The sequence below is a fragment of the Jaculus jaculus genome, chromosome 2 (genome assembly GCF_020740685.1).
Source record: "Jaculus jaculus isolate mJacJac1 chromosome 2, mJacJac1.mat.Y.cur, whole genome shotgun sequence".
Taxonomy (NCBI): Eukaryota; Metazoa; Chordata; class Mammalia; order Rodentia; family Dipodidae; genus Jaculus; species Jaculus jaculus.
In genome coordinates this window covers 109,547,427-109,574,110 of record NC_059103.1, presented here as the reverse complement: position 1 = coordinate 109,574,110, position 26,684 = coordinate 109,547,427, and the positions used below count along the sequence as shown (strand labels likewise).

At 37.5% G+C, this 26,684-nt stretch overlaps 1 protein-coding gene across 3 annotated transcripts in view; it reads right to left on the bottom strand.

Annotated features, from left to right (window-relative positions):
* Unc5c (unc-5 netrin receptor C) overlaps positions 1–26,684 on the bottom strand; it is a 380,036-nt gene that overhangs the window by 42,497 nt on the left and 310,855 nt on the right. For 2 of the 3 annotated variants that reach the window (XM_004661628.2, XM_045144365.1), the window contains exons 7-11: positions 25,292–25,456; positions 9,112–9,168; positions 6,994–7,185; positions 6,002–6,346; positions 2,834–2,921 (exon numbers count right to left, since the gene is read on the bottom strand). In XM_004661628.2, the coding sequence (XP_004661685.1) occupies positions 2,834–2,921; positions 6,002–6,346; positions 6,994–7,185; positions 9,112–9,168; positions 25,292–25,456 (847 nt within the window). The remainder of the gene's footprint in view (positions 1–2,833; positions 2,922–6,001; positions 6,347–6,993; positions 7,186–9,111; positions 9,169–25,291; positions 25,457–26,684) is intronic. The other variant, XM_004661629.2, reaches the window with a different exon arrangement.

Genomic DNA, 26,684 nt, shown 5'->3' with positions numbered 1-26,684 from the left:
AGTTGACAGCCTTTTTGCTCAGAGACAGCATACCCCATCTCTGCCTCATTTAGACCATGCATCTGCCAGTCTGTGCTTTGCATAGAATACATTCAGTAATGATAAGGCCTCGCTTGTCACATTCACTCTGCCACATGTAATTAAGTTCACATCTCCCTTTAGACAATTCACATCAGCAGATGACCAGCTGGATGGCATCCAGCTGGAAACACACCCACTTTTCGATATGATAAAGGGAATTAAAAGAGAAAGAAAATGGACAAAGTGTCCAGAATTTTGCTACAGATGCCTAGAAGTGACACCCACATCTCCTGATGCCCTCACTATGCCTTGTCATAGAAAAGTTCTATCTCATCTTATGTGAACAATGAAAGGGTACTAGAAAGTAATAGAAAGTGTGTCCACAATGTATGATAATCAGAAGGCAGAGGCCCAGTCACTGAGTGCTATGCAGGAACCACAACACCTGAGGAAACCCAAGAGGTTGGGTAAGGTGAACCAGAGTTGAATTTGACCTTTGTCCTTTATAGGAAATCCTGGCTATGAGCCTTAGTTTCTTCATCTCTAAATCAGGGCCCATCATTACTTGCAGAGTTACTTTAAAGGACAAATGAACATAATCATATGTTAAATAAAAGACAGTAATTTTTGTATTACTACTTTCCTATAGTATAGCCTTGACCTTTTTTTAACAAGGAAAACAAATCTAGTTCACAACAGAAAGTTAGTGGTGTGATGACTTCTTATTTATGTGAGACATCATCTTGTATTTGTTCTTTGTTTCATAGTCTGTGGTGCATTTTTGTTTTTGTTTTTGTTTTGAGATCTTGAGGTTTTCTTTTTTTTTTATTTCCACACACAGCACTTTATTAGTGCACATCAAATTCAGCAGAATAATCTCACCCCCCAACCTACCTTTAGTTAGAAGGCAAAATATGATATATTATTTCCTTTAATTTAAAGTCAAAGACAGTGGAAACTAAAAGGAGAGATGTCTGACCTTATCCATTTTCTGCTTGCTTTTCTCCACTTGGAATGCACAGTTCACTGGCTAGGGTGCCACAGTAGGATGGGAAGGAAAGATGAGGAACTGGGAGAGCACACTCCATTCAGCACTACAGCAGTGCCCTTGAACCTTGGCTGCCAACAATGGTGATCAGGTGAGAAGAGGCCACGGGCAACACATGGCTCCCTGGCACAAACCACCAGCCAAGTTAGAGTCTTTGCTGAAAGGGACTGTCAAGGGTGTGAAGGCCCTGGTGGACATGATATATTGAATGTTCTCCTTGACTCAGAAAAATGAAAACAAAACAAAGAGATCTTGGGAGTTTGTTGGTCTTTATTTTTTGTTACAAAATACAAGAGCTCTAAGGAGTTTTGAATGTTGCTTTGCAATGGGAATGAATAAAAATGAATATTTGATGTACGTAAATACAAGCCTTTCAATGATTTTTTTTCAAAACTCAAATTTAAGACATGCATAATGTTCAAGGATTTTTTTTATTTCCTTACTCTGGCTATTGTTTGTGTAGGTGAAAGGACACTACTTGAGAAAACAAGATATTCTGGGTCATACTGATTATAAACACCAGCGGCTCCACCTGGGAGCATAATAGAAGAGCTCTTCAGCTAGTGAAGAATGGGGCTAAAAATGGATGTTTTCCTAAGGATGAGAACAGGGGAAAATATATATAATGCATGGTCCTTATTGTCACTTAGGCTTTGTGCTCAGAGCTCAAGCCTGAGGATTACCTTGCCCCCAGCCCCCACACTGCCTTTGGGACAACATTGATCCTTACGTGATGAACATCTTTTTTAAAAAAATATATTTTTTGTTCATTTATTTATTTGACAGAGAAAGAGGGAGAGAGAGAGAGAGAGAGAGAGAGAGAGAGAGAGAGAGAGAGAGAGAGAGAACGTGAGCATGGGCACACCAGAGCCTACAGCCACTGCAAATGAACCCCAGATATGTGCACCCCCTTTGTGCATCTGGCTAATGTGGTCCTGGGGAATCGAGCTTGGGTCCTTTGGCTTTGAGGGCCAATGCTTCAACTGCTAAACCACCCTCTAGTCCATGAACATCTTTTTTGTTTTAAGATTTCCATGTGTTTTAGAAGCATCTATCACTATGCTCCTATTGTGCTATTTTACATACCCACATTATGCAGAAACGAATCAAGAAAGACCCTCTCTCTGAGATATTAGAGGCCAAACTTAAACCTGAATTTACCTCATCTGAAGTGTACTTGTTAGTTTTAATTAAAATAACTTGACTTTTATGATTATAGTGCATTCAAATCAGAGCTTTTATATTCAATCTGAAGGCCTAAGTGGGAATTTATAGATGCCAAACATAAGAAGCAGGTTGATAATCCTTAACCAGGAAGAGAGTTACAAAAAGAATGATCTAGGAGTAACAGTCTCAGGTAGGAGGGGCAGGTCAGGGACCAAGGGGTGTCTACTTCTATGTGACTTTATACCCTGAATTGGGAAGAGGCTGGGTTCTACAGCCAGACTACATATAGCCAATGTCTGTGTGCAAACCCATTCCTATTTCTTCACTATCTATGAATCACATTTTTGGTCATATTTTTCTGCTAATAGAACTACATGTCTACTTTGGAAAAAGATCTCTGGTATTCCATCCCTACTTAGAATCTGCAAAAGTATCCAAGACTTCAAAAGTAAAGAGAAATAAAACTTGATCTTTTGTAGGTCTAGGGGAAAATGTATGTCACACAAGACAAAAATGTATCAGGTTTATTATTTTTATGGTACAATTCTCAAAGTTTGACACTGATAAAGTTAAGTGCATCAGAAAAAGAATATTTACCTCATATTTTCTTTCCTGTGTACAGTCACATACATTTCATAGACTCTCCCTTGGGGAACAGCCCCAGCAGGAATCAGCAAGCTTACTCCTGAATAGCAAAAGAGAAGAGTACTTATGTGAGTACTTATGTAAGACCTATGAAGCCGGAGAATATTCCTCCAAATGTCTTTACAGCAAGCAGAAGGGAATGAGATTTTCTGACCACGTATTTGTAGTCTACTAGTTCTCAAAAGATGGACAAAAGTTCATAGTTGCCCTGTTTTCTTTTCTATTGGCCTGTGTGTTATCCCACAACTCCTTCTAAACTATTATAGAATTACTCCGAATGATATCATTTTTTAATCTTAATGTTTAATGTTAATATTTAATGTTATTTAAGGAATGGACAGATGGTTCTACTGTTGTTATCCATATAAAACAATGGAAAACCAAAAATTACGATTGAAATTTCAAATACCTTCAAAGATGCATTGTTTCTAATTTTTAAAAAAGTCCCTATGAAATTCAAAGTAAGGAAAATGCTAAACTTTGCCTTATCAAAAACATTTTATTTTTTTTTTTTTTGGAATTTCTGGTTAGCATCAGTGCTACTCCACAACAGAGCCAAGAGCTGATGATGAATTTCTTTTGTTATACATAACCCTAGAAAAAGACTTCTAGCTTGGACACAGGAAGTCATAGCATTTCTGTTGGTTGAACTGGTACCCTTTAGGACTGAGATGGAGCTGCTTTAGGACTCAGCATCTGGTAATGGTGTGAAACCTTCAGCTTGCAACATGTGGAGTTTCCTGTTCCAAATGTCTGGGTGGTTCTGCTTCACAGTTCTAGCAAGATGCCAAGTAACTGCCAGGAAGGGCCACTGTGGTCGAGCCTGTGAGAACCACTAGCCTGCACCACAGAGGGACCATCATTTTATTCCTGTGATATATGGCTTAAATCTGTGCAGTAAACGGCATATCATTCTGAGACCAGTGTTTGGCCCTTCTGTGAATGCTGAGACCCAAGTGTTTTGTCTTTGCATTTTAATTATCAGTGATATAGCCAAATAAGCTGAAGCAGCAAAAAAAAAAAAAAACTTGTTCCAGTGGATTGTGAAGTCTCAAGAAGGGGATGGAGGGCTGAGGAGAGGGATTGTTCAGAGGCCTTGGCAGAGGAGGTTGAAAATGTTGAGTCAGGGCTGCTTGAGAAGGAAAGTCAATGGTGAGCCTTAGTGCTGGGGAAGTCGGATGTGCCCATATGAAGGGCAGAGAAAGAACAGGGAGTAGCAAGGCCACATGTAGCATGTGATGCAGTCAAGACTCAGCAATAGTTTTCCAGTGAAATCATAAAATGGACCTTTACCTTTATCATTGTATGGGGATTAAAAATTAAACATGCAAAATAAACAGAATGACAAGCACATATTAGTTACTCTAGTAAATGAATAAATGAAAAAATGTACATTGATCACTCTTGCCTCATACATATTATTTACACCATGCTAGCTGTCTCTCTTCCACTTACCATAATTAACATATGAAAAAAGTGGTAGAATTCCTTGAGTAGGATGGAGGAAAGTTCAGCCTTAAGGATAATTATAATATATACATATATAATATAATATAATATAATATAATATAATATAATATAATATAATATAATATAATAAATGAGAAAAAGGTAGAAAAGCATTTTCTGTGGTGAAAGATGGTATGTAAATATATGAGAATGAAGATGTTAAATATTTCAACTTTACTATAATATTTTTAGAGGAATGGGGTAAAGACTTATTAAGGCTCCAAAGTATGGGGCTGAGCCAAAGGCAGCTTCACATTCAGGCCAAGACTCATGCAGCTGTGTATGACCTGATTATGTACATAGTTAATATTTTTACATGAAATTAATACATCCATGAAGTTGAATGTTTTTGTTTTGTTTTTATATTTTAACATATTCTTAGCCTTGCCAAAAAATAGTAAGACAGAGGTGGGCGTGGTGGCGCACACCTTTAATCCCAGCACTCAGGAGGCAGAGGCAGGAGGATTGCCATGAGTTCAAGGCCACCTTGAGACTACATAGTTAATTCCAGGTCAGCCTGAGCCAGAGTAAGGCCCAAATGGAAAAACCAGGAAGAAAAAAAATTCAAGCAGAAGTCACTATCCTTGATTGTAATCTTATCGTAAACCTATCACTACTATGGAAAATGAATACCAACCCACAGTTCATTTTCATTATGGAAGGTCATTATGATTTTTTCTAGATCCTAAGAAACTACATAATAAACTTAAAAGTATATAAAACTACTAAAAGACAGTGAGTGAAATTGAGGTGACAGACTGATACATCACACGTTGGAATAAGGACTTTAAAAATACTTTCTAGTTGAAGACTGGAATGAATAATGAATAAATGAAGATTTAATGTCTATTATGTTTCTAATCATCTAAAAATTAATTTTCTCAAGTAGGCTTCGCTTAGCAAATTGCAATGGACCAACTGATTACATTTTCTAATTAAGTTGTTGTTTTGAAGCACAGTGAGCAGGCTTGATGCTGCCTCAAAAGTTCTATTAAGATCAATGACAGTTCTGAATTGCACCTCAGTAGAAAGTTGTCTCTAGAGAAGTTGAATGCAGAGTCATTTGGAGGAAGATAATTGATTTTACTGATTTTGTCTTTAGCCATGTTTGCTATATGTCGAATATACATTTGGGCTGGATAGTATGCTGGTTGGAATGGAATGTTTCCCATAAAACTCATGTGTTTTCAATTCTTGGTTACCAGCCACTGGTAATTTGGGAGGTGGAACCTTTCTGAAGGAGACGAGTTGTTGTGGGTGGGCTTAGGGGTGTTACAGCCAGCTCCCTCTTTCCAGAGCACCATTCCCTCTCCTGCTGCTGTTTTCCACCTGCTATGGCAAGGAGGTGATACAGCTTCTGCTCTTCCATGATTTTCCTGCCATCATTGAGTTTCCCCTCAAGACTGTAAGCCAAAATAAGCCCTTTCGTCCCATCAAGCTGCTTTCCATCAGGTGCTTTGTTCCGGAATGTAATTGTAATTGCAGGAGGGAGACTACTAATATAACAAAAACAAAAACAACCCCCCCCCCCCAAAAAAAAAAATCCCACAAGATTTAGGGACACAGATATGTTTTCATGCTGTTCTTTTGTCCTTTAAATTTAAGAATTACCTGAGTTAGGAACAATGAGGTGACCCCCAAGAGAATTGAAGGTACCAAATGCTGTGCAGGATGGGTCAGTCTGTCTGGCAAGACTCTGATTCTTCATGTTGAGGGCCTCATTCTCCAGTAAGGATTGGGTCATTTGGGGGGACAACTTGGATGTGAATTCGGAGAGATCATCTTGAGGAGTGACAGCTCCAGAGGTGTTATACACTTTGATTTTCAAGTTGGGTAGTGGATCCAGAATTGGAGAATTGGTCATGGGGATTTTGTCTGAGACATCATGAAGAGCATAGACAGGCCCTCTGTACATGGCTGCAGCTGATGTGAGGTCCGGGGGTACTGCTAGAAGATCTAAGTTGGAAAGAGACAAGAATTCCATTTGTATTCACCATTCAGGTTAAGCCCTTCACATATGTGAGCCCAAAGTAACAGCTCAGCTAAGAAAGGGGAGGTACAAACTTAATGTCCCAGACAAACGCAGGGCAAGCAAGAAACGATAAGTTCTCTTATTATTGGCTATACCAAGGTAGCCTACATGAATCTATATATTACTAAGAAGTCTACCATGATGCTTAATGTATCTAGCTATTTCAACAGGTTGGATGGAACAATAATCCCTACAAAGTCACAATTACTTTTGCCTCTACTAGATTTAAGTTTTCCTGAAAAACTGCTCTGTTCAAAGCAATACAAGAAGCAGGGAAACAGATTAGAAAATAAGTGAATGGATGGATTTGATTTTTCAAACATGAAGTTAAAACTCAGTACAAACACTTTTTAGAAAGGAAAAACAGGATGATTTGAGCACCTGGTCAACTATAATTTGTTTTGTAGGATGATTTCAATTCCATAATGAACAGAGTAAATCAAAATCACTGTCTTCATTGAGCATACACTCTAGCTTAACTGGAAGATACAAATGCCCCTGAGTTTGAAGTCTCACAGACAAACTATTCACATGACTAAGCTATAGGGTGCCAAGTGATATATCTACTGACCTTGTCTGGCTGCCTTGATGTTCACAGGTTGAAAGCCCCCATTGAGTGCTGAAGAGTCAATAATATCAGACTCAAAGTCACGGTGATTCTTCCGATACACAAATAGAGCCACCACAACAGAAATGGCCAGGCAAACTATCACGGCTATCACAATGCCAACATAGAGTGCAACATCATCAGAATCAGGAGCAGCTAGAGGGAAAGAATGAGACATTGGGCCAACTGTTGATAGGAACTTCCCATGGCACACATATATATTGTTATAATTTTTCAGATGTTTACTGCCTTTTTTATAGGTTAATTTCAAATCTATTTCAAAAACTATATAAAATGAATGACTGTGTCCTTTCAGTGGAAAATTATCACTGATTTCTTTTTCTGTCTCACTCTGCATCAATCCACCCACTAATCTATCTTATAATTGGGCAGCCTAACAGAACATTTATTACCAGGCATGTAAAGAAACGAGAGCCAAAATTATCCCAAGCCACAGGAAATAAAAGTTTATTACTCCTTTCAGGTTAAAAAGTTTGGGTTTTTAATTCATTGATAGTTCTTTTCAGAGCATAAACACAAACCCAGTTAGACATAGCTGGCATGTTTTGAATGTGTATGTGTACTAGACTGGAATGTTCCATGCCATAAAATTACTTTCAATGGCACTCCTCTCACTTCCCCCTGAATCATTGGAGAGGTGGGTCAGTGGGTGGGAATGGAGCAACTCAGCAAAGGGAATATCAACAACATGTCAGATTAGGAAGGTGGGCTCAGAAGGCCCAATTCTAGAAGCAGAGGTTAATGTGGATGACCTTCTGCAAACCCAGGCTTATGATGCATATGCCCTGGGTTTCTCATGCACCCTGCTGGAGTTTCACATTTGAGGGTCTCATTACAGGAATAAACTACACAGCACTATGGCACTAGTCTAGGTGAGATGAAGGTCTGGCTGGTTCAGTGATCAGAAAGCTTACAGAGTTCAAGTAAGCATTTGATCAGCACAAGATACAATCCATGGAGGACTATGGTTGGGTAATGAAAAGAACAAAATTCCTACATATGTTATATTGACCACACTTTGACCCAACTGGAAAATGTGACATTATTAAAACAAAACAAAATTAAACCTTTGGTGAACACTTGACTTCGTTGAGTCTCTGGTTTTAGTTTTCTGTAACCCATAGGAAAATTTCTGCAAGGTCAATCAAAACTTATACCCTCACATAAACAAGTTGCTTTAATTAGCATTTTAGGTGTTGAGTTAACAATATAAACACTTGTCAATTTTATGTACATGTGTATTCTGTGAGAAAGAATTTTCAAGTTCTCAGGTTTATGACCTTCCTAAAATTCTAGGATCCACTGATCTCTCCTAAGACTTACAGACAAAAGGTTTGTACATGGTAATAATGCATTGTTGCACTTGTCTGTGGCTCACAGGTTATGTTGTCTTCATACACCTACAGTTTTAATGAATTCACTGTTGACAGTTGCCCCATTTCTTTTCCCATCTTATGTGCAAATACACTGTGACACAATTGTGTTTTCTTTTAAAAGAATATTGCTCCTCCCAAGATTCAAGAACTTTCCCATCAGTCACTACTGGCAGGGAGCTCCTCAACCTTCGGAGCTCTTGTAGGTGAGTGCTACTTTGTGCTTTCAAAATGTTGGCCCCACTTTGCTGTGGGGTTTTCTGGGTGTGCTGCAGCAAGGTTCTAAACTCCGATCCGAATACTATAGATAAATCCTTAATGTTTTACTTTGCCAGGCCACAATTATTTATTCATGATTTCTAGCACAAAAGATCTACATTTTCTCAACCTTTTCCATTTTAGTATTTGAACTCTGCCCTTTAGTTATACCAGCCAATTTCATGATATGTTTTCTCAGTGACTGGGACTCATGCTTCGGATGGTAGACTGATAGATTTGAAAGCTGGCAGAGACTTGAAATGACCCTTTCTTCTCTTCAGCACTGAAAATCTAATTTGTTTTTCATGTTAGAATACATTAGATCCTATTTCCTGTGTACACATCTGTGAGCCAAAGAAAGGCAATCTTAAATGAGGGCAGTCATGTTAAAGGATTATTCCCCAACATAAAACCCAAACATCAAACTTACAAGAAAATCCATATTCATTCTGGGTTCTCTGTTCAGTTGAAATAGGGTAAATAAAACCTTGAAAAGATAAAAAAAAAAAAAAAAAGAAACAGAAATGCGAACAAAATCAAATTAATGAAGGAAACAAAATGGGAAGCATGAAAAATGGTTTAATTAAAGGAAAAGGAAAAGAAACCTGTGGTCCTTTAAAATTCTGGTTGAGTACAGAATTATGATTTTGTATCCCTTGTCTGCTGTGGAGCCTCACGAAGAATTAATAAGTAGGCAGATTGAATTTTAGAGCAAAAAAACTGGTCTCGAGTCACTAACTTTGGAGTGCTTAAAGTCTTTCTTTTATTGAGCATAAACTCTAATGGATCTAATTTATTTCAGACATCAAGGGTCATTAGCATAAGGAAAATCTTTTTTCCTTATCCCTGCCATATGCTTTAAATCCCAAGACATGCTCAGAAGGCTCTCTACAGTTTTTTTTCATTTTTTTAAATTTAATCATAACAGCTTGCTTTTGGCTTAAAAGGGCTAAAGGACTAAAGCAGGCCTGTCATCACCGGTCAAAGGTTAAGCACTCATTTACTCAGCTGAGCTGTGGTCACCTCCTTCTTTCTATTTTTCAAATCTACTGTCTGGATTTTCTGTGGTCTCTTGTTCCTTTCATTTAAATACAGAAGGAATTATCTAGGGACTGGATGATCTGTCAATGCTGTGGAAACTGGGTGTTGTATTGTTTATTATTTGAAATGATTTGAAAATCAGTGGGGTCAAAAGATTATAAGATTATTTATTTTAGTGTTTCACAGGAATGTTATACGTTGGGAAAAATTGTAAGCTCACCTCACCTGAAATGACACTTTAAGGTTTCTTTTCCTTTTAGGCATATTCTGAGTAGAAAACTGGTCATAATAGTAACATATAATAGTAATGATAACATCAAGTAGATGATAGGGAAAAACAAAAACATTTGCCATGTGGAACACAAAATTTTTGAAATGAGAAAATCAGAAATAGTTTAATAAGAAGTTATAACTGGCACCCACTGTTCCCTGTGATTTAATATTCTATGTCATATAAATTAATCAAATAGTATAGCACCGTTTGGATTAATCAAATGAATATGAACATGAAACATGTGAATTAAACATCCTTAGTAATACTCAAGGGCAAGAAACAGAGAGAGACTGGAGCAATCACAATTAATTAGTTCAGAAGGAAAGGTCTGGAGAGCTTTAATACTAAAAGCAACTCTAACTCCTGCTGCAGGTAGCTCTTCTGTGGTCTTCAGAACACTCTGTTCTTACAAGCTATTTACCTATTTGGGAACTAATTCTGGAGAAACATGCAGTGCTGATTTAATGACAGAGAAGCTTGCTGGAACACAGATAGATTTGCTTTGAATTAATTTTTAATGATTTATTTTAGAGCAATGACTGCAACCTCCTACTTGGTTTTATAAATATTATATTCCTTATTTCAGTTGTCTGAGTCCATGTATTAGGATTGGGTTTCATTTCTAAACATCTCTGTCTGGTAATAACCTTTTTCCATTTGTATTCTGTGAACTCAATAAAAGGACAACTGGGACAAATAGAGGCTTTAGTTTAGAAACAGCGACTGATGACAAACTAGGTTCACCGCTACTGTGGGAGGCAATGAGGGCATTTTCCTGGAACTGGTGGTACTAAGCGGAGGGATGTGAAAAAACTTACTTTTTGGCATGTAAGAGGGCAAGGATATGAGTACTAATTGAGATAATTGGACTTCTTTCTGATGCTCATTTGGAAAGCTTCTATACATGCCCAAAGGAGCTTGCTTGAGTAAGCAGCACTTCCAGATCCTGTGAAAGGAAAAGCTCATGTCCACAGACATATGACATAATTTGGAATTTCTCCCCAGGAAACAGTTTCTGATTTCCTTGGCTTATATCCCTACCTTCCAATAGAATTCTCAATTTTGACAGGCGGATAAACAAACAATAGAAATTCAGATTTTTAAATTTTAAAATGTTCCATATTTATTTAGGCTTAAACCATTCAGTGAACACGTGTCTTGTGGTATGTTTCTCAGACTTATTTATACACTTCCAAGCACAGAAATAAAAACAGTTCATTCATTTACTCATTCGTTCCACAAGTACTTATGAATCTTATTATATTCTGTGTTCTGTTTTAAATATGGGAGATGTTTTCTGCATCCATGGACTTACATCCTAGCTTCCATTTAATAGGAATTAAGCAAATACAGAGCATGATACACAGATCTTTTTTTTAAAAAAATCAGATCCATTTCAAAAAACAAAATGCCTAAGAATGTAGTCTGACAAAAGCTATGGAGACAGTTAACCTAGAACATAAGTGATGCAATTTGAGTTGTAGCCTAAGTAAGGAGAAGGGATGATACAAGTAAAGATGAAGAACGTTCTAAGAAGGACAGTGACTGCTAACATCCTGAGGTGATAACAGGGTGGCGCCGGTCAGGACAGATCAGGAAGTAAGTACATGGGCGTGCACTGTGGGCAGCATGAGAACCATGTAGGCACTATGGTTCAGGCTGGAACATCAGCTCTATTCCAAATGAAATGCAAAGCCTATGACTGAATCTAACTTTGAAAAAAACCCTCACTTTGACTTTACATGAGGTTTTCATGGGGTTTTGCTTAATACACAGCACGGAGAAAATAGATGCATTGATATATCTGATGAACTATTTGTATTTGAATTTGTTTTAAACTTAAATAAATATTTTCAAAAGTCTCATACACTATTAGTTATTCTCCATAGCCAATCTGGCCAAACTGTTATTTTCCTAAGTGGGAAAGTTTAAAACAGACCACTATTAAGTGTGTTCACCCACATCCCAACACCCCAATTTACTTAGTTCTGGAAACACTGATAGAGTTTTGGAAAGGCAACCCTGTAAAATGTTTTCCATCCCTTTCAAAATACTTCTGCTACTACAGAAGTCAACCATCTCTTAGGAGGCTGGGTGCAGAGAAAAAAGGGATTACTGTTCCATCCCCTAAGCAAGGGAGCACAGAATCACTCTCCTCAGTTTGTTTCTATACTTGATTGTCTGATTTGTCTCTCCCAGAACAACAGGGGATATTTTCTTCAGCTAATGAGGTGGCCTTGCTGAGAGCAGACCTAACAATAATGAAAAAAATAACATGTCCAGTACGACACAAAATAGAATAATTATTTTTAGTGTTAATTTAACAGCCTGGTCAGTATCTTAGTGGTTTCAGTTAAGAGCTCTGCTACTTAAAGAAAGGGCAAGTGAAAGGGTGCCAGTGCTGTTAGCCAGTGCAGTGACTTGAGCTCATGAACTTGAGTTTTTCAATCTCATGAACGTTTTTGAGTCTTAGCCATGCTTTTATTTATTTAGCTGAGATAGGCTGGTCAAACTATTTCCCATTCCCAAGCTTATTTTTATCTTTTTTAGTTATTTTTCTATTTTTATTTATTTATTTGAGAAAGATATATATATATATATATACGGAGAGAGAGAGAGAGAGAGAGAGAGAGAGAGAGAGAGAGAGAGAGAGAGAGAGGGGGAGGCTATACCATGTTTCATGGCCTCTGGCCATGTCAGGGCCTCTAGCTGCTGCCAATGAACTCCGGATGCATGTGCCACCTTGTGTATCTGGCTTACATGGGCCATGGGGAATTGAACCTGGGTCCTTTGGCTACACAGGCAAGCACCTTAATTGCTAAGCCATTCCTCTAGGCCAAACTTCAAGTTTCTAATCTGTGTAAGAGGAATACTGACGCTTTCCCCCATAGCTGTGGAAGGGATACACCAGATTCGCAGAGTGCTTGTACATTGCAAATAGTCAGCAAATGATAAACAGTTCTGGTCAATGGCTGAACAATGTCATTATGAGGAATGCTGCTAAATTACACTAAAATACTGGGTTCTGAAGGGATTTTACTATAGAGTTAGTGCAGCCTAGTGTTAATGAATGACCTTTGGAAACTTGCTTGAGTTTCAACTTCCTCAGGTGCTACAAAGCCCAGAAACTCAGTGTTTCTGAGAAACCATGAGCAATGCCCTCTTTAAATGTTGTATACTCTTTCATTTTCCCTGTTTACAGGGGCTTTGCGCTAGGTCTCTGTGGCTTCTGGCAACCACACAGTGAAATGTTTCAGAAGCAAATTTCCAGGACTGGAGTAAAAAGTGACACTAAAATGGTTTCTGAACCAGGGGGTATTAGCTAGGGACCAGAGGGACTGCGTATACTCTTTTCTGGATTTTCATGTTCTGTGGCTTGTTTTTGGAATTTAGTGATGAAAGGCCAAGGACACTAGATATCTGTAGTGGGAGAAATTTATTCAGAATAAAATATACCCTCACTGATGACAACTTCCAACGTTTCAAGTCCTGGGTTGATGGCTCTTCTTTCATATACATGGAGCTTAGAGGAGCATGCACTAGCCAATGTGTGGGCCAGAAGGAGCCAGTGCTGGGACAGGGATGCAATAGAATTGCTTATACCCTAAAACATCTTTCTGAAAAACAATTGTTTGAATGTTCGGAGAAAAATTTATTGTTGTAAAGGGAACCTGGGAGAATAGGGAATGATCACAGAACTGTTCAGGTATGAAGTTTGCCAGCCAGAGCAGGCATCCTGAACATCAGTGTTGTGCTCCTTTGCACAAAAGCCATCTCATCCTGGATTATAACGCAAGTTCAAGATCCTGTTCAACCTTTTGCAGTTAATGAGAGTGTTTTATTACAAAGAGTTCTGATGCTGCCAAAGTTATCCGAGGTGTAAATTCAATTAAAATTTGGTTTCAAACATCTAATTGAATCACACTCTTGGTATACATGTTTTCTATTGTCTAACCCTGGGAAGTCACCATTCCATGTGTGTTGACTCTAGGTTTGGACTACCAACATAATCTTCACTATTTTGTGGAGGGCTATGGTAAAGTGACAAGAAATGAATGACATCTTAAAATTTTCACAAGGTCATCTGTTAGCCCAGGGAAGGGACCATTCAAATTATTTATTTATTTATTTAGCTGTGTGTGTGAAATATAGAGAAAATTGGCACACAAGAGTCTCCAGCCACTGCAATTGAACTCCATATACATGTGCCACCTGGTGTGCATGTGTGACCTTATGTGCTTATGTCTCCTTGTACATCTGGCTTATGTGGGAACTGGGGAGTCAAACATGGATCCTTAATTGCTAAGTCATCTTTTAAGCCCTATTTTTTCAGATGATGTCCAAGTATTAGAACTTCCTGTGTCGACCTTTTTGAGTACAAAGTGACAAGAGACAATGCTGGTGAAACACTAAAGTAAAGGATAAGCCCAGCCCTTGGGTTATAGCCTCAGAATTGTTATGTAGTTTATGGGTCTTAAGTAGTTGAATTAAATGAAGAGATATGAGGAACTAATAGAAAAGAGTTTGATACATAGTTTAGTGACTGACTCAAATAACACTAAAATGTAGCCTGCAAAATGTCTCTCGTATTTGAAACATTGTGATTGATATCCATAAGAGGTAGGAAGGCATAGTAATAACTTATAGAATTTTCTCCTTCAAATAATACACTTTCTAAATAGTGTCTTTGCTTTAGGAATAGGGTAAAGACCTGAACCAAACTTTGGCATTTCTGATCTAGGGTAAATGGAAAACTTTCTGGGATAATATATGTGTTAATGTATATTGAGTACTTCCCATTGCTCGTGAAACTTCAAGTAATTAATTAAAGGAGAGATATGATTTCTCTAAGGAGACTACCAGAAAAAAAATGATAAACATTAATATTTGGAGAGATTCTTGACATCAGAATAACATCTCATTTTAAAGTAATAAAATATGGAATGGAGAGATGCCTCAGTGGTTAAAACTGCTTGCTTGCAAAGCCTAGAAGCCCAGGTTTAATTCTCCAGTACCCACCTAAAGCCAGACACTCAAAGTGGTACATGGTTAGGAGTTGGTTTATAGTGACAAGGGGCTCTGGCATACAAATAAATAAAATAATAAAAATTTTAAAAGATAAAGTAATAAAAATCTTACAACCCCTTGCTTCCATTACTCAAGGGTCTGTACAGTAACAGGCTTTATTTAATACAAGTTAGGTTTTGTGCCGGGCATGGTGGCATGCACCTGTAATCCAAGCAGTAGGGAGGCAGAGGTAGGTGGATTCATGAGTTCTAGGCTACTCTGAGGCTATGTAGTGAACTCCAGGTCAGCCTTGTCTAAGACAAGAGTGAGACCCTTTCTTGAAAAGCAAAACAAATAAAAAAATAATAACAACAATAAAAATGGGTTTGTATGTTGGCTACAAACATGGGCCTGGGCCTTGTGTGGACAGTTTCAATTTAGTGCCTCAGTTTTTCCTTTGCAAAACATACTCATTACTAAAGGGTGGCCAAAAACTCTGTCAATAGTTATTGTTTCCATCTTCTCAGTATTAATTCAATTCATTTCAATACAATTGTTTCTCAGCGTGTTCATGCCTAATGTAGAAGAGAGAAGTCAGGAGTTACATAAGCTAGAACGTAGTTCCAGTGTATCATGATATTGTAAAAATGAATAGAATTACAATAAACCTGAAATTTCTTGAACTATAAAATATATGATATAAAATTTTTATGGCATTCAAGATTTGAGAGCTCTTAAACAAAACTTAATGAATGTCTAATTTAGATGTATGGGAATTCAAACTCGTTCTTTATATTGTAAATCAAGCTAGTCAAAGTAGAAGCAGTAAAATTTTATAAGGAGTTTTGCCTGCCTTATCAATTTACTCACTGTAGTCCAATATGGAGAATCATCTATGACCTGACTATATGTAAACAAACTTAAGGATGCTGTGAGGGCTTTAAAAGAGGATTGATTCATATGTTATCCATTGTTGAATATAATTTAGCCATTGTTTATAAGTGTGATAAATGGTATGCATAACACTTTATGGTTCGTATTGCTTGCTATTTATTTTGTTTGTTGTTGTTGAGACAAATTCTCATTATGTGGCTCAGCCTAGTCTGGAACTCAACCTTCTTGCCTCGCACTAACAAATACTGAAATTACAGGCATGAACCACTACACTCAGGTCGAGTTTGTGTTATTTTTAAATTTACTTTTATTTGTAATTTATTCATTACAGAGGGAGGGAGGGAAGGAGGGAGAGAGAGATGGCGTGTTGGGGGTTGGTGGTGGAAAGAAAGGGCACACCAGAGCCTCCAGCACTGCAAATGATCTCCAGATGCATGCACCACTTTGGGCATCTGGCTTATGTGAGACCTGGAGAATTGAACCTGGATCCTTAGGCTTCACAGGCAAGCATCTCAACTGCTAAGTCATCTCTCTATCCCAGTTGTGGTCTCTTTTTAGGAAAAATAAACTTTTCTTTATACTCATTTGTGGCAGAACATAGCAGTGCTTGTGATTTTGTTACCAGATAGCACTGGTAGTTATTTCTCAGAGTCATTTCAGATCCGGCAAGTATCTGGAAAGGCTTGCTGCTTGCATCACTGTTTCAAAATGTTAGCAGTTAGACCCAGTGACAAGTACTGTAATTTACTGGACTAATGACTAGCTTGTGTATTATAAATCACATGGCAAACCAACATGGGTTTTGTTACCTATGTTTCAGAATGCCTGCTTTCCAGTAATGTACTCATTACCCAGGGAGTTTAGATAGTGGACTGCTCAAAGACCCTTTGTAAACATAGTACAGAAAGGAGTTTGTGTTAGCTTAAATCACCAAAATGTGGAATCATTTTAGTCATATTTATCTACTTGTCACACCATAGACATCTTCAAAAGCCTCTTCCTCCTTTAAGACCCTATCCTGAAAGAATCTTTGCTCCTGGTGGACTTGCTTTCTCCTTGACTTGGCTGTCCAGTCTATTTGCCTGTGAGTTCTTCATTAAGCCAACACATGGGATTTTCTTATCCCAGTTACATGTCTTCAGATGCAAATGTTCTTATGAAAACCTCAAGGACCAGTTGAAATAAACATGTTCAGTTTCTCTCTCTCTTTTTTTTTCCTTGCAAGTCAGTTCTTGTTTTGCACACCCATCAGAGTTGCACTAATGATGTCAAAGGTCAGATCTGTCAAACATACCCAGGGTCAGTTATTATTATTTACCACTTTTCTAAGGTTTTTTTTAATTGATGGAGCTAAAGAATTCCAAATAAATAAATAAATGAATTCCAGGCCATGATGACAAAAATTTAAAAGAACATTTGATTAGCACTGATGTCAGTTATTTGAGGTTGCCATGGAAATGTGCTGTTCCTTCTTTCCAAGGACAGTTGGCTATTTCATCTTAAGATAATCCACAGCCTTGTTACTAATATTTACCAGCCAGACCTTTCTGAAATTGGGTAACAAATGATTAACATCCCAGCAGGAAAAAAAAAAATAGAAATCTCATCTTCTGACTCACAGTAGCTGTGGCGTAAGTGCCCTAAACTCATCTCCTCAGTTCCACAAAATCAAAGCCATATATCAGTTTCTGGAGTGTTTTCATATAGTAGAACCCAAGCCTATTAATGTTCTTAAAGAAGAAGAATATATTACTCTACCCAGAGGTGATGCTCTTCCAGTCTTTTCGTCATAGGGAAGATACCAGGTCAGAAGTTATATGACGTAGAGTCTTCAAAAAAGCTGGCTGAATCCCAAAAAGCAGCAAATTCTTAGACAAAAAGAAATATTCAAGAAATAACCTTGGCCCTACACCCGTGTGCTCTCGATAAAGTCCTGCTTTCATGTGGCTGTTTGCAAGGGGACACCTTGCTAGTCCTCTTAAAGATGACACCTGAGTCAGAAGCCCTGGCTTTTGTCTCCTCACACTAACTTGTTGGGGGAAATCACAGGTGCTCATCAGGTGTCTGTGGGCTAAAGTTTCTGACCACATCCTTGCTTTCAAGAGCAGGAAAATGTTTTACCAGAAGGTAGTGAAGCAGACCATGCTGATTATGCTGGAGACTGTTGAGCACTGAATTGGGCAGGAAGACCATGGACAGAATATTTATTTGCCATCTGGGACACTTGCCTGTCCGGTGCTATAGAAACGCTGCTCTGACACCAACTTTTGACTGCAGATACAAACACTCACTGTCTAATGCTCACAATTATGCGTTCCTATCAGACTGCTGTGCTGACAAGAATTTCTTTGGAAACTGACTAGCACCTTCACAAATGCCTACTGCGGGTGCTTATAAACACATCATTCCGCAGCGAGGGCATGATGATTTGTAAGGTAAATGATTTCCCATGTTAAGTGCACCTGGGTTTCCAGAGGCCCTGGTATGCAGTGTGTCCACACTGAAATTTACACCCAGAGAACTGTGCAACTTCCTTTAGTGAGAATTAATGGAGCGGTTATGCGACATGTAAACGTTTTAATGAATAGAAATGCTAAGTTTGCACAATGCATAACTTTCAGTTTCTCAATGTCAGGAAGTTCACTGGGGCACACACAATGCCAGGCAGTTCTTATTTGTAGACTGCATCAGTTATTGGTCTTCTATGACATACACTCTCCTGAGAAAGGAGTTCCACGTTTAGATCTGAACTCTTACATATGCCTGTGTGGAACTTCACATTTCTATGAGATTAAAAGATAAAACCCACAGGAATATTTCCATGAATGTAATAATTTAATCTAGCGAGTACACAAATATACCCAAATCCGAATGTCTGGACCAGTGTACATATGTAGTCTTTGAATGGTTATTTACAATATGCTAAAAACTATTATGTTGCAGCCATATCAAAATGTCTAATCCTAAACCCATCATAAAAATTGCACTAGTTAGCTGCTCTTAGGACTACCAGTGTATCCCAACATAAATAACATGCTCATTTGTTGGCTTAGTATGTTTTGGAGATTGCTAAAGGGCATTTTTATTCTCTTATATCTCTCTCTATATATCTTCTTTTTCTCCCTCTTTTTCTCTAGCTATCTCTCAAAAGATCATTTCATATAATTCTATTTTAAAATTATACTACACAATTTGGAGCAGCTATTTTCATCTCATTTGGGAAAGGCTACAAAGAAATATGAAGGGAGTACAACATCTCTTACAATACTGCCTCCTGAAAAACATGTACTAGTTTGTAGCAATAGTAAGTAAAGACAGTGAGGTTTGCCATTAAGTTTCTCACATCAGAACAATTAGATGTGGATTTTGTTATTTTCAGTAGTGACAGACACTCAGAGTCACTGCTTTCTCATTCAGTGCAATCCATGCTATTTAGTGTACAAAAGACTGTTGTGTTTGAAATGCTTATTTTATTTTTCAAAAATTAACAATGTTCCTGTAAACCAAAATTTCCAACTGATTTCTGAGACATCAAGTGAATCTTATGGTTTCTAATTACCTTTGACAACATATTTTAATAAAATGAAACCAACTTGAACCTCTGATCACTTGGGAACTTCCAGCTGTGAGTGAGTTTTTTCCTTCAGCTGGGCCCAGGCTGGCCCAGCCATGAGGGGCTCAATCTAGGCCCAGGCCCAGCTGGGAGAGACACTAGTCTTTACTCTCCACATGGGATCCTTTACCCCCTCCAGCTCCTTACATGGAAGGACCTCCTTGAACGTTTTATTTTTCTTTCCATACTTTTTCAAGGCCCTCTACACGGGATCTCTAGCCATGTGGGTGCCTTTCCTTGGCTCTGTACTTCCCTCAATAAATGCAATAATTTAATAATTATCCTTCTCGGTCTTATGTTTTATTCATTTCTTTGACTAAAATTAGAAACAAACCTAAGGCATGGGGTGCAAGGACTTTCCTGGACCCTTAGCACTCTGTTATAGTTGTCAACCTAGATGGGATGAAATTTCCCACTAAAAATAAAGATTAACTAGGTAAACTGAGTCAAGGTACTTGGTCAAGTTACAAACTACTTACAGAAGCCAAACATCACACTTTCCTAAAATGTATATCAGGGTACACACATATATGATAAGAAGGCATCAAGTAAATGATCCCTCTCATCTGTCTCAGTTTCTAATATCAACAAGTAGTAGGATCCCTATATTTAAGGTAACAAAATCAAGATTATCTTTAACATAATACCCTTTATTTCCTAGACCACTCTGAAACATTCACAAATGGGGGCCCATATCCCAGGCTCCCACAGAGCGGAGAAGGGAAAGCAGTCCCAGGAAACCCCTCTCCAAGAAGGACATATAGGCTATCAAGACGGGAGTAAATGTGGGAGTCTACACACTTGGGCCTGTCTTGCCAGTGGCACTCCTTACCTGCGTGACCTAAGACACGTGCAGGGCTGGGGGAGTGCTAGAGACACGCGGGCTTGGGTACTGGCCAGATAGGAAGAGCACAGATATCCTATCCTGGACCTTCCTTGCTCCCAGCGGCACATACATCACACTATGTGTCACTGTTTGGGTGGGGAGTAAACAGGGAAATTTGGGTGAGGACTCCTATAGGAAGAAGATAAAAACAGCCCCATTTTCTTCTCCCAAATTTGGTTGGAGGGATGCCTCCCTTACACAAGAAGATAAAAGCCAGGATTGGGCATAACCTACCTCTAGACTCGTTTTCCCTTTCCTCCACTTTGTTTCATATGAGTAAGTTGGCTTCCAAGACACCCCCCAAAATCTCTGCTGCCCTGTCTCCTTAAAAACTGGGCTCATTTAGATAATACTGGGATAACAGAGATTGTCTATTAGTTCTCTCCTGAGACTTAAGGAGACAATTAGAAAACATACTAATATAACTCCAGATACCATGGAGGAGGAAACTCTTCTTAAAGATAAATTTTTAACTCAGTCAATACCTGGTATTTGAAAGAAGTTACAAAAATTGGTAGCCAAACCAGATAAGAAATTTCAGGTGGCAGCCTCTGCCTTATTATATTCAGGAAGCCAAGAAAAAAACAAGGGACCAGAAAAGGAGATATGGGAGACCATAATGGTAATGAAGGTTGCTAAGGGACAGGCCCCTTCACTGAAACATTTAATGGGATAAAATCTGAAATAAGTTGCTTGATGCCAAAGTTAAAAGCAGTAGAGAAACTGGGTCTTATGAGTAAGGCTTCTCAATAAAGTAAATTAGGTTCCTGTATTTGTCAAGGTTTTAACTATTGGATAAACTGAGCCTTAAGACAAAGGTTCATGTATAAATGTTTAATTTCCAAAGGTGAGGTACGCATACCTAAAAGACATTGTGGCTTTAAAGATAGCCTCTGTTTTATTTATGCTAATTATATCACATAGTCATCACTAGGTTTAAGCCCTTAGATTTAAGTGATTTAATTTCAGTCACTATAACTTTTATCCTCCTGTTAAGTAAAATATGTTGTGATAGCTTGCTTAAGCTTAATCAATTTTATCATGGGTAAGATGTAAAATTGTTTTATGTTAATAAAAATTTCTATTGTACATAAAACCAACTGCTATCAAGATAAAGCTAAAAACACTGGTTGTCAAATGGTGTTTTCTCTTTCAAAACAGAATTCTTAAGGGTTAAATTAGAGCTTGGCTGTGTTGGCTCAACAATGACCAGATTCTGCTCTATTATATATAAAGTAACTCTCTCATTTCTGAAGCCCTGGCGCACCCATTCTCTCTCTATCTATCTGCCTCTTTCTCTCTCTCTCTCTCTCTCTCTCTCTGTCACTCTCAAATAAATAAATAAAAATGAACAAAAAAAATTTTTTTTAAAAAAGAAGAAACCTTACATGGAGCCTTCAGTTTACCCTGCTAGTGTCCCAGAAATTTTACCAATTATGTCCATTGCATATCATTTTGTTTTTATTTTGCTCCCTACACTATATTTTAAATTCCATACCAGAGCTGGGTGTAGCTTGTGGCTTTAACATAGCTTTCATTTAAGTGAAGGCTTCAAGTTCCTTCTCTGTATCATGAGTTTCCTGTGGATTCTTTGGATGGGTGGGTGGACACATTCTAGTTGTCCGTCATGGTGGGGCAACCTTTGAATTACAGCTTTACTCAGGGATCTTGCCTCCTAGAGTCTGTATCATTCTGTCATAAAGCCAGAGATTCTGCTTTTGACTCCAATCTGACATCCCAACTCTCAGTCTTGGGATCAAAATCATGTTACTGTGCTTCTTGGCATTCTGGTGCCCCTCACATTCACCTTTTACTTTGCATTGCAATTATTTTTATAACTCTTGGGATTTCATACTTCTTTCTTCCCTTTCTATGTATATCTGGGCATATGCATGCACATGTGTATTTACCTGTAATTTTTTACCTAATATTTCTACTTGCTTTGAATCAAAAGTGTTTTTATTAAGTTAGGCGGTAAAGGAAGAATTGTGCCTGTATTTAGTTGCTTTGAAACAAATAGTGACAATAATGTTTTCTATGTATTTCATATTGTATAGCTTGTAAGTACCAATTTGGCTTCCTGAAAAATACTAGACTTTGATTTCTAGGTAACTGAGACTTACTCCCATCCATTATATACTCTGAGTTTCTCCTACCTATTAGTATATTTATACCAAAATTATTTATAGGGGTTGTAAAGATTACTAAGCAATTTAAGACCTTGTATTGATACCCCAGTGCCCAGGTAAAATCACATACTCACTCTTTTTCTGTTTGCCCTCTTTCTGTCATTTTTCTCAAATAAAAAAACACAAATATTTTAAAAAAAATATTTGCATGTTATTTTGAGTAGATTTAAAGCTTATATTTCATACTGGATTTAATGGTAAGTAGGCTAGCTTTACTTTGAGATAGTATTATTAAATGTTTATCAACATATACAGGATACTAATTCTTCCCAAACAAATAAGAACTAAATGATAAATTTATAATTGGCAATTCCAACCCTGTGGATATATTTTCTACTCTCATTCTTTTTATAACACTGACATTGCTTCTCTTGTAAGCTCTGCAGTTCCATCATTAAAAAAGCCTTTTGTTTTCAAACTGAAGGTAATATTATTTCTTTGCAAAACTTTGGCAGCAATGATCTGCCAGAAATTCCAAGCTTCCTGGTAAACAGAAACTATGGCTTATACTGTAAAATACTGTAATTACACAGCACAGCAATAGCTCTGTGGCTTTATCACCCAGGAAATCAATAGTAGTATAGACTACAATTCTCTGTTGGACTAGAGTAGATATAGAAAGTCAGATGAAAGAGTTTATGGATGAAGCAGGTACTGTTATGATAGGAAATCAGAGCTGCAGAAATGGCTTTTTAACTGAATAAATTTAATTCAACACCAAAATCTTTCAGTGTAACAAGAAACTTGATCACAAAAAAGGAAGACAAAACAAACAAACTAAAACTGTTTGTAACCATATTCTTCTTCACTCTCCATGTACTTCAGGGCATTATTATTGGCCAATATCCAGTCATGAGTAAAAATTCAATGAGTGCTATGGGAGATGATCTATATATTAAGGAACTATTGGTCATAAAAATCTTAAAACGAACATTAACTGTTTGTTTTGACAAATGTCATAATCTAGAAAGTTTCATTTTGTATAACCAACAAAAGCCCAACATGCCAACTTGTAGCATTCTATTTCTTATAAAAACACATCAATCTTATCACTTTTCAATGCACGAAGTAGAAGTAGGCATTCTATTACCCAATGTTGAAATATTATATTGAGATAATTATAATGCATAAGAAATAAAAACTCCAAATAGTTTAGCCAGGCTTGGTGGTGCACACCTTTAATTCCAGCACTTAGTTGGCAGAAGTAGGAGGACTGTCATGTGTTCAAGGCCACCCTGAGACTACATTGTTAATTCCAAGTTAGACTGGAACAGAGTGAGACCCTACCTCAAAAACAAAACAAACAAACAAAAAAATAAGCAACTCCAAACAGTTTGACTTTTCAATCACTTGAATCAGTTTGCTTAACACAAAGTAAGACTACTAAGCAACCAAAAAAAAAAAACATTTGAACAAAAAGGTTTATGAATATTATGTTATTATTCTAGCCCACAATTCAAAGTCATGCCTGATGGAGTTAACCCTGTATCTGGGTATACAGCTAGTTAAACAACTGTCTTCTCACCCTCGCACTTCAGTACGATGGAGGCTGTCCCCAGTCAGCAGAAGCAGCAGGCAGCACTTGGCCACAGCTTCCTGTCTCATAGCACAATGTGTTTGGTACACAAGCTAAGAGTCCTATTGGATTTTATTGCAGGTGATCCACATAAATATGTATTTGTATGCTAAGATTTCTTTTTAAAGCTTCTTGTGTTTATAGACCCTGAAAGGTAAACAGTCTCATGTGTGGTAAAAACCAAATACAGTTCTTTAATAAATATAAGTATTTTACACAAATTCATTTGGTTATCTATGCAATGTGCTGTGAGCAATGTTAACAAATGACCACCATTAGTTCAGATCCTATGCAACACATTGTTTGATCCATTTACTTGTATACATATGATTTCAGAACAAGTCCTAGAATCTTTTTGGTTAATAAAAGAGGTAGTAAATCAGGAACATCTAAGGGCTCCTCAATAACAGTAAAGAGCTGGGAAGTTTGGAAAACAAACTACCTTTCCACTGAGAAATTTAGGCACAAGAGCATTAAAAATCAGGAATATTTAGCTTATTATACCCACTGCATTACCTGAACCAAGCCTCTGCTTTCATTAAAAAATCATTCTATCAGCATGTTCCTTAAATAAGCTGAATTACACCCATGTTCTAATTTCTAACACAATCACAGCATGTGACATGTTCTTACCAAGTGTTTGTTGTACCAGCATAAAACTACCTGAGGAAATGTTCACTGTCTTTATACATCTTACATCTCATGGATACCGGTTCAGTAGCAACTATGAATTATGAATAAATGCTCAAATTTTGGAAGACATGCTTTGGCTCTATGAAGTTTTGGGTGGGTACCTTTTGTGCTAATTAAACTGAGTTGATGGTTTTCTGGTCTGGAAAGAACAGCAGCCCCACCATGGAAATGCTCAATCATTCTTTGCTCATGCAAAATCAATGCTTTCTGGCAATTTTTTTAACTGGACACAGTTATTATTGGTTCTGATACTTGTGAGATTAGGATTTTTTTTCCCAAGTTTGAGATAAAGCTAGGATATAGCTTTCATATTTACCATTTCATATTTACCATTTCATATTTACCATTGTTTCAAGTGTTCAGAATTCCCTTCAAAGATATCTAAAGGGTACCATATCAAACCCCTTGTTGCCTGCACTGTACTCAGTTTGACTTACTCTGCATGCACAGCCCATCCGTGCAGTTCTTGGATTGCAGGACAAGGCCATCACAGTCCTTTCCTCCATTCTTGGGGGCTGGTGCTGTGCACTCCCTCCTGCGCCAGTGGGTGCATTCGGTCCCACAGGTAGACCACTTGCTCCACGAGGTCCACCTGCCATCCACTGCCATGAGAAAAGCTAACATCAGGTCATGAGAGAAGTGCAAAGCATAACGAAAGGAGAGCTCAACTCTAACATTACAAACCAAGGCATGGATGAAAATACCCCACTGTAGAGTTGATCCTGCTCTACATGTGTGTGTCCTTTGCTCCTTGTTGACAAACTACTGGACACAGAGATCAAAGGTGTCACAAGGTGGCACCCCTTCATCCTTTAATGGGGAAACTCCTGAATATTGTATTGGAGATGAAGATGCTTCTACTGTCATCTCAGATTCCTTCATTCATACTGTCATGTAGACACTGAAAGTAGAACGTAGATGGGAGTGTGGAATAAAGTAGGTACATTGGAGAAGAAACCTATTCTTTCTTTCTCTCCCTCTCTTGTCCTCTCTTCCTACTTTCCCTTTCTCCTTTCTAGGCTTTATACTCCATTTTCCTTTTGTCATTCAGGTCACTTGGTTTTGCTGAAACTATGTGCTATGCTTTCTTGTAAAGACTATGTTCTGTTCAGCTTTTTGTTTGATGATTACATTCCATTATTTTATTATACAATCATTTATATTTATATTAAAATAATATTTAGGTTAAGTCCTTAATTTGGCAGTGATGCATGTCACTTGGAATTCACTTGATTTCTTCCCTATTTTGATGCCATGAAATTAATAATGAGCTGAGAATATCTAAAAATATATAAACTAAATGCCAACTGGAAAAATTCTATAGCAGTTCTACTGTCATATTTCAAGATGAATCTTTTTAAGTTTCTCACAGAAATAAGTAGAAAATGTTAGACCAGGTTTTAGGGAAAATAGTTTGATTTTTTTAAATACATAAATTATTATAATTACATAGAATTTTATGTAAAACAATGAAAACATCATTTACTGAACATTTACTGGTTGACATAGTTTTGGAGATCTATTATCACATTCCTATTACTGTATAAGTATTCACAATATGCATTGAGATATATGAAAATAAGGAGCATGTTAATATTTCCTTTACACAACTACTCCCAGTTATGTGGAGTAAATACAAATTTCTTTGTGCTATCCTGAAGTATCCTGAAGCACTGGCACACACACACATATACACAGACACATGCACACACACATACACAATCACAGTAATCAGTAAATTGATTAGTGTATTTCAAATTATAGGAGTTAGCACCTAGATATGATACAGGAGAGTATTTATTTCATAAATAAGTGCTTTCCAAGTATTCT